This window comes from Cydia fagiglandana, chromosome 7 (genome assembly GCF_963556715.1).
Source record: "Cydia fagiglandana chromosome 7, ilCydFagi1.1, whole genome shotgun sequence".
Lineage (NCBI taxonomy): Eukaryota > Metazoa > Arthropoda > Insecta > Lepidoptera > Tortricidae > Cydia > Cydia fagiglandana.
This window is the reverse complement of record NC_085938.1, coordinates 18,461,437-18,475,626: the sequence shown is the minus strand read 5'-3', so window position 1 is coordinate 18,475,626 and position 14,190 is coordinate 18,461,437. Positions and strand designations below refer to the sequence as shown.

Sequence of the window (14,190 nt, the reverse complement as noted above, 5' to 3'; positions counted from 1 at the left end):
GGGCGAGCTTCGGGCCGGGAGGCCGAAGGCCGACACCGCGACGGGCCGAAGGCCCGGAGGCTCCACCCCGACTCCCGAAACGCGAGGCCGAAGGCCGAGCTGCGTGAATGCGGTGCCCCCAATCGTTCTACAAAGTCAACTGTCTTGATACGCGGAGCCGGCGGGCCGAAGGCCCGACGGCGGAGCGTCGAGGCTCGCGAAGGCCGAAGGCCGAGCTCCGCGTAGGGCCGAAGGCCCGGAGCGTCCCTTACGCATGCGCTAGCACGCGAGGCCGAAGGCCGAGCTGCGTGAACGAAGTGCTCCCAAGCGTTCTACCAAGTCAAGTGTCTTGATAAGCGGAGCCGGCGGGCCGAAGGCCCGACGGCGAAGCGTCGAGGCTCGCGAAGGCCGAAGGCCGAGCTCCGCGTAGGGCCGAAGGCCCGAAGCGTCACACGAGAGGGGGAAGTTGGAGCTTAAACACGACCCAATAGGAAAAGTGTCTTAGACAAGCGAAACGGCGGGCCGAAGGCCGAAGGCCGTAGGCCCGACGTGAGGTTGTCAAGACACTTTTACTATTGGGTCGTGTTTAAGCTCCAACTTCCCGCTTACGCCCCGAAGCAAAACCAACCCTCCAAGTGTTTTAATAAGCGAAGCGGCGGGCCGAAGGCCCGACGCTGAGCTTCGAGACCCAGCGAAGGCCGAAGGCCGAGCTCCGCGTAGGGCCGAAGGCCCGGAGCGTCCCTTACGATTTCCCAAGCACGCGAGGCCGAAGGCCGAGCTGCGGGAATGAAGTGCTCGCATGCGGACCTTACGATTTCCCAAGCATGCGAGGCCGAAGGCCGAGCTGCGTGAATGCGATGCCTCCAAGCGTTCTACAAAGTCAACTGTCTTGATAAGCGGAGCCGGCGGGCCGAAGGCCCGACGGCGAAGCGTCGAGGCTCGCGAAGGCCGAAGGCCGAGCTCCGCGTAGGGCCGAAGGCCCGAAGCGTCACACGAGAGGGGGAAGTTGGAGCTTAAACACGACCCAATAGGAAAAGTGTCTTAGACAAGCGAAACGGCGGGCCGAAGGCCGAAGGCCGTAGGCCCGACGTGAGCTTGTCAAGACACTTTTACTATTGGGTCGTGTTTAAGCTCCAACTTCCCGCTTACGCCCCGAAGCAAAACCAACTCTCCAAGTGTTTTAATAAGCGAAGCGGCGGGCCGAAGGCCCGACGCTGAGCTTCGAAACCCAGCGAAGGCCGAAGGCCGAGCTCCGCGTAGGGCCGAAGGCCCGGAGCGTCCCTTACGATTTCCCAAGCACGCGAGGCCGAAGGCCGAGCTGCGGGAATGAAGTGCTCGCATGCGGACCTTTTCTTTGACGCAAAAGTACAACTTCATTTCTTTTTCGCTTTGGAAAACAAAACTACAGCACAAACAACAACAAAACAACAGCACAAACAACAGCACCAACAACAAAACAACAACAAAACAACAACAAGAAGACCGCGGGGCCCTCGGGCCCCGCGCACAACGCACAAAACTAGTCTATATTATATAAAGCCGCAACCCGATGATTAATTGACATGATTGTTCTCCCAGAAGGAGGTTCGTGGGGTATTTGAGTTTGATACGGTCGTATAGAGGGCGGTCTGGTGACCTCCAGAAAAATCCGACTTTTGGTCTACCGTCTTTCGTCATAAAAATGTTGAACGGCCCGGCTAAACGGTTAGACTTGGTGGGGGGGTGCTCGACCAAATGTCATAGAGGGACCCTGGCAGTTTTTGACGCCGCCATTTTTTTTTCAATATGGCGGATTCAAAATGGCGACCGATTTTCAAGTTTGTCCTAGCGCGCTGAAATTTTGGTCACGGAATCTCGGAGTCCCGTAGATTATTACGAAAAAAAAATTTTTGGAAAAATGCTCTAATTGTTGGAAAACTGGCCACTTTTGTTTTGTATGGCAACTTTTAAACGGTGCGAGATAGGTGGGGGGTGCTCGACCAAATGTCATAGAGGGCCTCGAGGCAAAACAAACTGCATTAAAAAAAATTCAAAATGCCCGACTTTTTTTTTTTAATTTTTTCAAGTTGGTCCGAGCGCGCTGAGATTTGGCATGGCGAGAGATAGAGGCCTCTAGATACCTACGAATAAAAAAAATTTTGGAAAAAATCCAAGATGGCGGAAATAATGGGCATTTTAATTTTGTATGGCAACTTTTAAACGGTGCGAGATGGGTGGGGGGTGCTCGACCAAATGTCATAGAGGGCCCCGAGACATAACAAACTGCATTTAAATTTTTTCAAAATGGCCGACTTTTTTTTTTTAATTTTTTCAAGTTGGTCCGAGCGCGCTGAGATTTGGTATGCGGCGAGCTTGGGGGCCCAAGATTACCATGTGAAAAAAAATTTTTGGAAAAATCCAAAATGGCGGCGGACACGGGCCAAATTCAAATTTCCAAGTAGGTTAAGCGAGCCCGAAGGGCGAGCTTCAGGCTGGGAGGCCGAAGGCCGACCCGGCGGAGGGCCGTCAGGCCCGGAGCTTCACCCCGAATGTCCAAGCGTGCCCCACCTCCAGTAATTTTGGGCGAGGCCGAAGGCCGAGCTGCGGGAATGACGAACAAAGCAAAATCCTATACAAAAAGTGTGTTAAGCGAGCCCGAAGGGCGAGCTACAGGCCGGGAGGCCGAAGGCCGACCCCGGTGGAGGGCCGAAGGCCCGGAGCCTCCACCTCGACTCCCAAAACGCGAGGCCGAAGGCCGAGCTGCGTGAATGCAGTTCCTGCAAGCGTTCTACAAAGTCAACTGTCTTGATAAGCGAAGCCGGCGGGCCGAAGGCCCGACGGCGGAGCGTCGAGGCTCGCGAAGGCCGAAGGCCGAGCTCCGCGTAGGGCCGAAGGCCCGAAGCGTCACACGAGAGGGGGAAGTTGGAGCTTAAACACGACCCAATAGGAAAAGTGTCTTAGACAAGCGAAACGGCGGGCCGAAGGCCGAAGGCCGTAGGCCCGACGTGAGCTTGTCAAGACACTTTTACTATTGGGTCGTGTTTAAGCTCCAACTTCCCGCTTACGCCCCAAAGCAAAACCAACCCTCCAAGTGTTTTAATAAGCGAAGCGGCGGGCCGAAGGCCCGACGCTGAGCTTCGAAACCCAGCGAAGGCCGAAGGCCGAGCTCCGCGTAGGGCCGAAGGCCCGGAGCGTCCCTTTCGATTTCCCAAGCACGCGAGGCCGAAGGCCGAGCTGCGGGAATGAAGTGCTCTCACGCGGATCTTTTCGTCTTAGCAAAAGTAGAAATTCATTTAATTTTCCCTTTGGAAAACAAACTACTACACAATTACAACAGCAACAACAACATTACCAACAACAACACATCAACAACAGCACCAACAGCAAACAACACGCGTACCGCGGGGCCCTCGGGCCCCGCGCACAGGGCAAAATCTAGTCTATATTATATAAAGCCGCAACCCGATGATTAATTGACATGATTGTTCTCCCAGAAGGAGGTTCGTGGGGTATTTGAGTTTGATACGGTCGTATAGAGGGCGGTCTGGTGACCTCCAGAAAAATCCGACTTTTGGTCTACCGTCTTTCGTCATAAAAATGTTGAACGGCCCGGCTAAACGGTTAGACTTGGTGGGGGGGTGCTCGACCAAATGTCATAGAGGGACCCTGGCAGTTTTTGACGCCGCCATTTTTTTTTCAATATGGTGGATTCAAAATGGCGACCGATTTTCAAGTTTGTCCTAGCGCGCTGAAATTTTGGTCACGGAATCTCGGAGTCCCGTAGATTACTACGAAAAAAAAATTTTTGGAAAAATGCTCTAATTGTTGGAAAACTGGCCACTTTTGTTTTGTATGGCAACTTTTAAACGGTGCGAGATAGGTGGGGGGTGCTCGACCAAATGTCATAGAGGGCCTCGAGGCAAAACAAACTGCATTAAAAAAAATTCAAAATGCCCGACTTTTTTTTTTTAATTTTTTCAAGTTGGTCCGAGCGCGCTGAGATTTGGCATGGCGAGAGATAGAGGCCTCTAGATACCTACGAATAAAAAAAATTTTGGAAAAAATCCAAGATGGCGGAAATAATGAGCATTTTAATTTTGTATGGAAACTTTTAAACGGTGCGAGATGGGTGGGGGGTGCTCGACCAAATGTCATAGAGGGCCCCGAGACAAAACAAACTGCATTTAAAATTTTTCAAAATGGTTGACTTTTTTTTTTTAATTTTTTCAAGTTGGTCTGAGCGCGCTGAGATTTGGCACGCGGCAAGCTTGCGGGCCCAAGATTACCATGTGAAAAAATTTTTTTGGAAAAATCCAAAATGGCGGCGGATACGGGCCAAATTCAAATTTCTAAGTAGGTTAAGCGAGCCCGAAGGGCGAGCTTCAGGCTGGGAGGCCGAAGGCCGACCTCGCGGAGGGCCGTCAGGCCCGGAGCTTGACCCCGAATATCCAAGCGTGCCCCACCCCCAGTAATTTTGGGCGAGGCCGAAGGCCGAGCTGCGGGAATGACGAACAAAGCAAAATCCTATACAAAAAGTGTGTTAAGCGAGCCCGAAGGGCGAGCTTCAGGCCGGGAGGCCGAAGGCCGACCCCGGCGGAGGGCCGAAGGCCCGGAGCCTCCACCCCGACTCCCAAAACGCGAGGCCGAAGGCCGAGCTGCGTGAATGCAGTTCCTGCAAGCGTTCTACAAAGTCAACTGTTTTGATAAGCGAAGCCGGCGGGCCGAAGGCCCGACGGCGGAGCGTCGAGGCTCGCGAAGGCCGAAGGCCGAGCTCCGCGTAGGGCCGAAGGCCCGAAGCGTCACACGAGAGGGGGAAGTTGGAGCTTAAACACGACCCAATAGGAAAAGTGTCTTAGACAAGCGAAACGGCGGGCCGAAGGCCGAAGGCCGTAGGCCCGACGTGAGCTTGTCAAGACACTTTTACTATTGGGTCGTGTTTAAGCTCCAACTTCCCGCTTACGCCCCAAAGCAAAACCAACCCTCCAAGTGTTTTAATAAGCGAAGCGGCGGGCCGAAGGCCCGACGCTGAGCTTCGAAACCCAGCGAAGGCCGAAGGCCGAGCTCCGCGTAGGGCCGAAGGCCCGGAGCGTCCCTTTCGATTTCCCAAGCACGCGAGGCCGAAGGCCGAGCTGCGGGAATGAAGTGCTCTCACGCGGATCTTTTCGTCTTAGCAAAAGTAGAAATTCATTTAATTTTCCCTTTGGAAAACAAACTACTACACAATTACAACAGCAACAACAACATTACCAACAACAACACATCAACAACAGCACCAACAGCAAACAACACGCGTACCGCGGGGCCCTCGGGCCCCGCGCACAGGGCAAAATCTAGTCTATATTATATAAAGCCGCAACCCGACTGATTGATTGACATGATTGTTCTCCCAGAAGGAGGTTCGTGGGGTATTCGAGTTTGGTACGGTCGTATAGAGGGCGGTCTGGTGACCTCCAGAAAAATCCGACTTTTGGTCTACCGTCTTTCGTCACAAAAATGTTGAACGGCCCGGCTAAACGGTGGGAGGTAGGTGGGGGGTGCTCGACCAAATGTCATAGAGGGACCCTGGCAGTTTTTGAAGCCACCATTTTTTTTTCAAAATGGCCGACTTTTTTTTTTTAATTTTTTCAAGTTTGTCCTAGCGCGCTGAAATTTTGGTCACGGAATCTCAGAGTCCCCTAGATTCCTACGAAAAAAAAATTTTTGGATAAATGCTCTAATTGTTGGAAAACTGGCCACTTTTGTTTTGTATGGCAACTTTTAAACGGTGCGAGATATGTGGGGGGTGCTCGACCAAATGTCATAGAGGGCCTCGAGAGAAATAAAACTGCATTAAAAAAAATTCAATATGGCCGACTTTTTTTTTTTAATTTTTTCAAGTTGGTCCGAGCGCGCTGAGATTTGGCATGGCGAGAGATAGAGGCCTTTAGATACCTACGAATAAAAAAATTTTTGGAAAAAATCCAAGATGGCGGAAATAATGAGCATTTTAATTTTGTATGGAAACTTTTAAACGGTGCGAGATGGGTCGGGGGTGCTCGACCAAATGTCATAGAGGGCCCCGAGACAAAACAAACTGCATTTAAAAATTTTCAAAATGGTTGACTTTTTTTTTTTAATTTTTTCAAGTTGGTCTGAGCGCGCTGAGATTTGGCACGCGGCAAGCTTGCGGGCCCAAGATTACCATGTGAAAAAATTTTTTGGAAAAATCCAAAATGGCGGCGGATACGGGCCAAATTCAAATTTCTAAGTAGGTTAAGCGAGCCCGAAGGGCGAGCTTCAGGCTGGGAGGCCGAAGGCCGACCTCGCGGAGGGCCGTCAGGCCCGGAGCTTGACCCCGAATGTCCAAGCGTGCCCCACCCCCAGTAATTTTGGGCGAGGCCGAAGGCCGAGCTGCGGGAATGACGAACAAAGCAAAATTCTATACAAAAAGTGTGTTAAGCGAGCCCGAAGGGCGAGCTTCAGGCCGGGAGGCCGAAGGCCGACCCCGGCGGAGGGCCGAAGGCCCGGAGCCTCCACCCCGACTCCCAAAACGCGAGGCCGAAGGCCGAGCTGCGTGAATGCATTTCCTGCAAGCGTTCTACAAAGTCAACTGTCTTGATAAGCGAAGCCGGCGGGCCGAAGGCCCGACGGCGGAGCGTCGAGGCTCGCGAAGGCCGAAGGCCGAGCTCCGCGTAGGGCCGAAGGCCCGAAGCGTCACACGAGAGGGGGAAGTTGGAGCTTAAACACGACCCAATAGGAAAAGTGTCTTAGACAAGCGAAACGGCGGGCCGAAGGCCGAAGGCCGTAGGCCCGACGTGAGCTTGTCAAGACACTTTTACTATTGGGTCGTGTTTAAGCTCCAACTTCCCGCTTACGCCCCAAAGCAAAACCAACCCTCCAAGTGTTTTAATAAGCGAAGCGGCGGGCCGAAGGCCCGACGCTGAGCTTCGAAACCCAGCGAAGGCCGAAGGCCGAGCTCCGCGTAGGGCCGAAGGCCCGGAGCGTCCCTTTCGATTTCCCAAGCACGCGAGGCCGAAGGCCGAGCTGCGGGAATGAAGTGCTCTCACGCGGATCTTTTCGTCTTAGCAAAAGTAGAAATTCATTTAATTTTCCCTTTGGAAAACAAACTACTACACAATTACAACAGCAACAACAACATTACCAACAACAACACATCAACAACAGCAAACAACACGCGTACCGCGGGGCCCTCGGGCCCCGCGCACAGGGCAAAATCTAGTCTATATTATATAAAGCCGCAACCCGACTGATTGATTGACATGATTGTTCTCCCAGAAGGAGGTTCGTGGGGTATTCGAGTTTGGTACGGTCATATAGAGGGCGGTCTGGTGACCTCCAGAAAAATCCGACTTTTGGTCTACCGCTTCCGGTCAGAAAAATGTACGACGGCCCGGCCAAACGGTGGGAGGTAGGTGGGGGGTGCTCGACCAAATGTCATAGAGGGACCCTGGCAGTTTTTGAAGCCACCATTTTTTTTTCAAAATAGCCGACTTTTTTTTTTAAATTTTTTCAAGTTTGTCCTAGCGCGCTGAAATTTTGGTCACAGAATCTCATAGGCTCCTAGATTCCTACGAAAAAAAATTTTTTGGAAAAATGCTCTAATTGTTGGAAAACTGGCCACTTTTGTTTTGTATGGCAACTTTTAAACGGTGCGAGATAGGTGGGGGGTGCTCGACCAAATTTCATAGAGGGCCTCGAGGCAAAACAAACTGCATTAAAAAAAATTCAAAATGGCCGACTTTTTTTTTTTAATTTTTTCAAGTTGGTCCGAGCGCGCTGAGATTTGGCATGGCGAGAGATAGAGGCCTTTAGATACCTACGAATAAAAAAATTTTTGGAAAAAATCCAAGATGGCGGAAATAATGAGCATTTTAATTTTGTATGGAAACTTTTAAACGGTGCGAGATGGGTGGGGGGTGCTCGACCAAATGTCATAGAGGGCCCCGAGACAAAACAAACTGCATTTAAAATTTTTCAAAATGGTTGACTTTTTTTTTTTTTAATTTTTTCAAGTTGGTCTGAGCGCGCTGAGATTTGGCACGCGGCAAGCTTGCGGGCCCAAGATTACCATGTGAAAAAATTTTTTTGGAAAAATCCAAAATGGCGGCGGATACGGGCCAAATTCAAATTTCTAAGTAGGTTAAGCGAGCCCGAAGGGCGAGCTTCAGGCTGGGAGGCCGAAGGCCGACCTCGCGGAGGGCCGTCAGGCCCGGAGCTTGACCCCGAATGTCCAAGCGTGCCCCACCCCCAGTAATTTTGGGCGAGGCCGAAGGCCGAGCTGCGGGAACGACGAACAAAGCAAAATCCTATACAAAAAGTGTGTTAAGCGAGCCCGAAGGGCGAGCTTCAGGCCGGGAGGCCGAAGGCCGACCCCGGCGGAGGGCCGAAGGCCCGGAGCCTCCACCCCGACTCCCAAAACGCGAGGCCGAAGGCCGAGCTGCGTGAATGCAGTTCCTGCAAGCGTTCTACAAAGCCAACTGTCTTTATAAGCGAAGCCGGCGGGCCGAAGGCCCGACGGCGGAGCGTCGAGCCTCGCGAAGGCCGAAGGCCGAGCTCCGCGTAGGGCCGAAGGCCCGAAGCGTCACACGAGAGGAAGTTGGAGCTTAAACACGACCCAATAGGAAAAGTGTCTTAGACAAGCGAAACGGCGGGCCGAAGGCCGAAGGCCGTAGGCCCGACGTGAGCTTGTCAAGACACTTTTACTATTGGGTCGTGTTTAAGCTCCAACTTCCCGCTTACGCCCCGAAGCAAAACCAACCCTCCAAGTGTTTTAATAAGCGAAGCGGCGGGCCGAAGGCCCGACGCTGAGCTTCGAAACCCAGCGAAGGCCGAAGGCCGAGCTCCGCGTAGGGCCGAAGGCCCGGAGCGTCCCTTACGATTTCCCAAGCACGCGAGGCCGAAGGCCGAGCTGCGGGAATGAAGTGCTCGCACGCGGATCTTTTCGTCTTAGCAAAAGTAGAAATTCATTTAATTTTCCGTTTGGAAAACAAACTACTACACAATTACAACAGCAACAACAACATTACCAACAACAACACATCAACAACAGCACCAACAGCAAACAACATGCGTACCGCGGGGCCCTCGGGCCCCGCGCACAGGGCAAAATCTAGTTTATGATTTAAAGAGTTAAAACTGAATGATTTTATTATAACTCCGTATTTCTCAAAACCAATGATAAATTTTTCCCCGCGATTCAAAGTAACCCCACTTTACGGTAACTAGAGCCTTACGAGGTTAAAATACCCTATAATTTAATATAGGTAGCTAATATAATAGACGACTGGTCTGGCCTAGTGGGTAGTGCATGTAAAGCCGATGGTCCTGGGTTCCAATCCCGGTAAGGGCATTTATTTGTGTGATGAACACGAATATTTGTTCCTGAGTCATGGGTGTTTTCTATGTATATAATATAAGTATGTATATCGTCGCCTAGCAGCCATAGTACAAGCTTTACTTAGTTTGGGCCTAGGTTGATCTGTGTAAGATGTCCTCTGATATTTATTTATAATTATTTACAGTTTCCGCGACCACGGCGTGGGCATCACCAAAGAAGACTACCTGTCGTTCTTTCACCTTCTCAACAACATCAACGACGTCGACACGGCACTGACGTTTTACCATATCGCGGGCGCGTCCATAGACCAGCCCACTCTGAGACACGTCGCGAGGACTGTCGCCCATGTGGACTTGGATGCACATGTTATAAACGTGGTCTTCACTATTTTTGATGAAAACAGTAAGTATTATTGTTATCGCCTATAATATCAGTCCACTGCTAGGCCTAGCTCCATAGACCAGCCCACTCTTAGACATGTCGCGAGGACTGTCGCCCATGTGGACTTGGATGCGCATGTTATAAACGTGGTCTTCACTATTTTTGATGAAAACAGTAAGTTTATCATTATGATCGACTGTAATACCAGAATTATGAATTATATCAGTCCACTGCTGGGCATAGATCCATAGACCAGCCCACTCTTAGACACGTCGCGCGGACTGTCGCCCATGTGGACTTGGATGCGCATGTTATAAACGTGGTCTTCACTATTTTTGATGAAAACAGTAAGTATATCATTGTTATCGCCTATAATATCAGGCCACTGCTAGGCATAGCTCCATAGACGAGCCCACTTTTAGACACGTCGCGAGGACTGTCGCCCATGTGGACTTAGATGCACATTATTATAAACGTTGTCGTTAATATTTTTGATGAAAACAGTAAGTATATATATCATTGTTATCGCCTATATTATCAGTCCACTGCTGGGCATAGCTCCATAGACCAGCCCACTCTTCACAATTTTTTATGAAAATAGTAAGTATCCTTCAAGACTGACCACATATCATTACAAACCAGGTCACTGACCCTCCACTCACATCTTAGAAATTTTTTTGTTGTATTAATTTTTAGAAATGTATACATACAAAGCGTTTTTTGAACAACAAAAAATTTTCTGGCCGTTTTATACATTTTGATCGAGTGGATTTTTGGATTTTTTTTTTGGGATTTCAGGGTTGGTCCCATAGAAAAAGTTGTTCAGCATGACCATATATATATGGCTAGTTGTCCATAAAACGCCCTCAGGGTGGCCACTTTCTGGAAAACCGGGAAAACCGGGAAAAGTCAGGGAATTTCGCTAAACATGGAAAAGTCAGGGAATTGTCAGGGAAATTTAATGGAGGTCAGGGAATAAAAATTGTCTCTGTATGTACATAATATAAGTACATAATAAAAAAAATATTAATTTACCATCTGCAAACATTATATAATAATCTACACTTTTATGAAAATATGAACAGCACTGGCCAAACTTTTGGTATCATTTGTGCACATTGACCTGTCAATTTAGTTCGCGATTTTCTGGAGGCGACCTTACTATAATTAGTCTAACCTAACGCATTCACTGCCAGGGGGCGTGGCCTAGGAACAAACTTGTATGACGGTGGACGCACATTTGCGTCGGGGGCAGTGAATGCTCTAACCTGTTCACTTTAAAAAAACCGCAAACGATGTAAAGGTTAGCCGTTTGGCACACGCATACTAGAGGTCAAAACAAAATGTTTGACCCGCTGTCCCTAAAAATATTTCCCTTAGGAGGGGAGTTTTGTATGGGAAAGAAAATGTTTTTTTTTTCAGAAATCTATCGTGTGTGGTATCATACGAAAGAGATTTTTGATGCGATTCTAAAAATATACCACATCATTACATTTCAGCCATTTTTTTTAATTAAAACAAAAATAATTTACAAAACATACCAAGTTTGGCCTTCTCCAGAACCCAGATACGATATGGCTGATTTTTTTTTGTACAATATACCACAAATGATAAGCGATATCCTCATATCTAACCCCAATAAAGCAATTTTGAAAATAATTTCATTTAGTATTTTTTATTTTATTTTTCAATAATACTAAGTGATACAGTCCTACTTCAGTATCTATTTTACGAGACTTAATGGAACTGTAGTGCAGATACGGTGCATATTTAAATCCAACGGGGAATACCTCTTTAACCCTTATACTGCGCCTTTTCATCAGCTGGTATAGTTTTGTATGAAAAACTAAACGAAACTACACCAATTGATGAAAAGGCGCAGTAAAGAGGTATTTCCCGTTGGATATATATACATTTCAAGCAAGCCATTTCAAACATAAAGTACGATATTATTGGCTTATCTGAGATAAGAAGAATAGGGTATAACATCGAAGAAGATGATGATCACATATTCTGCAGCTACGGCCAAACTAAAGGCCAATACGGAGTTGGTTTTATCATAAAAAAGAAATATAAACAAAACGTTGAAAGCTCCGTTGGAATATCGGAACGCATATGCGTCTTGAAACTCAATTTTATAAATACAAAACTTTCTCTGATTCAAGTTCATGCACCAACGTCTGATTCGAACGAAGATGAAATAAACAATTTTTATAATCAACTTGTGCAAGCTTACGTGCACTGTCAAGAGCGTCAAGGCCTACAACTTATATTGGGTGATTTCAACGCACGCGTCGGACAGCGTCGTACAGGCGAAGAAAAAATACTAGGAAATTACTGTTATGGAAAAAGAGATAAAAGAGGCCAAACTCTACTGCATTTCTGCCAGCAAAACAATTTAATAATTGCAAACGGCCTATTTAAAAAGAAAACCAAGAACCTCTGGACATGGCTATCTCCAAAAAATAAAAAAAAGTCAGATAGATTACATACTAACCAATAACAAAAATAAAATCGCCAACATTGAGATACTCAATAATATTCCGTTTCCCAGCGACCACCGCCTAATAAGGAGTACGGTTTTGCTATCTAAAGTGACCAAGAGTAGAGCCAAATTCAAAAATAAAATAACCAAACTAAATTCACCAGAACAAACCGAACAATTCCTAGTTAACCTATACGAACAACTCAAAAACCTGGAAGTAAGGAACACCGAGGATACAGAGTTTTTCTATAAGACGATAAAAAACTCTATTACAGAAAGCTTGAAAAACACAGACGACAAAGCTCTGAATATTAAACATTATACAATCTCAGATGACATAAAACGCCTTATAGAAAGACGACACGAATTGACAAAGAAGGATAAAATTACAAAAGAAGAAAAGAGAGAGCGCTGTTATCTATACAAACATATTCATAAGCTCATGAAAAAAGAAAATCAAAACCACAGAATAAAAACTATAGAAACCCATCTCAAATCATCAGGCAGCCTGAAAAAAGGATATAAAGCACTAAATAACACTAAGCATTGGATTCCTTGCCTATACGATAACTCTACATTAGTCAAAACGTACTCTAGATCAAAAATAATTGAGATCGCTACATCATTTTATACATCTCTTTATTCATCAAACACAGAAGAAATAAATGACTGCCAACCAATTCCTCAAAACTCTACCAAAATAGAGCGATTTTCAAGTTCAGAGATCATGAAAAAATTAGAAGAACTGAAAGCAGACAAAAGTCCCGGGCCCGACGGAATCCCGAATGAAGCATTAAAAGCAGGTCGGTTTCTATTAGTATCTCATATTACTGACTTGTTCAATAAAATCCTGGAAACTAGAAAAGTACCAAAAGAATGGGCAAAATCTGACATCACTTTACTATACAAGAAGGGCGATCCAGCAAATATTAGCAACTACAGGCCTATCAGCTTACAACCCAACATCTACAAGCTATTCGCCTCGTGCCTTGAAAATCGTCTTGTAAAATATACGGAAAACTACCAACCCCCTGAACAAGCTGGTTTCAGAAAACACTTCTCTACAACAGATCATATACACACATTAAATCTTATCATAGAGAAATACCAAGAATTTAGAACACCGCTCTACCTGGCGTTCATTGATTACGCCAAAGCTTTCGATACTATATCGCACAATAGCATGTGGAGAGCTTTACACGACTGCAATGTACCAACAGAGACTATAGAGCTTTTACAGGATATTTATAGAAAAAGTGTGTCATGCGTGAAAATGGAAACGAAAGGCCCAGAAATAAAAATATGCCGAGGAGTCAGACAAGGTGATCCCCTCTCACCTAGAATTTTTATTACTGTGCTCGAAAATATAATGAAAAAGCTCAATTGGCAGGGAAAAGGCATATACATAAAAGGCGACTTTTTAACTAATCTTAGATTCGCTGATGATATCATTATTTTCTCAGAATCAGCTAGTCAACTGCAGAAAATGATATGCGAACTCAACACAGTCAGTCTCAACATTGGCCTAAAACTAAACACTACAAAAACAAAAGTAATGACAAATTCTACAAAACTACCCATTAACGTTAACAACACGGCACTAGAATATGTATCAGAATACGTTTATTTGGGAAAACAAATATCATTTCACAAAAATAGACATCAGGACGAATTAAATAGACGAATAAACATAACATGGAATAAATTCTGGAGCTACAAAGAAGTATTGAAATCAAGAATCCCTATAAAACTAAAGAAAAAAGTTCTAGATTCCTGCATACTTCCCTGCCTGTCCTACGGCAGCCAAACATGGATATATGGAAACGACACCAAACACAAAATTCGAACATGTCAAGCAGCTTTAGAGAGAAGCATTTTAAATATTAAAAGAAAAGACAGAATACGCAACGTCCATATCAGGGAAAAAACGAATGTTATAGACGCTCTAGAATACTGTAAGAAACAAAAATGGAAGTGGGCTGGCCATGTTGCCCGTATGAACGCCGACAAATGGACAAAAAAAATCACT

General features: G+C 46.8%; 1 protein-coding gene across 2 annotated transcripts in view; it reads left to right on the top strand.

The window, feature by feature from the left end:
• LOC134666094 (calcium uptake protein 1 homolog, mitochondrial-like) overlaps positions 1-14,190 on the top strand; it is a 35,919-nt gene that overhangs the window by 15,626 nt on the left and 6,103 nt on the right. Inside the window, exon 9 of one of the 2 annotated variants that reach the window (XM_063523247.1) lies at positions 9,480-9,697. In XM_063523247.1, the coding sequence (XP_063379317.1) occupies positions 9,480-9,697 (218 nt within the window). Of the gene's footprint in view, positions 1-9,479; positions 9,739-14,190 lie in introns of those variants that run through there. The other variant, XM_063523245.1, reaches the window with a different exon arrangement.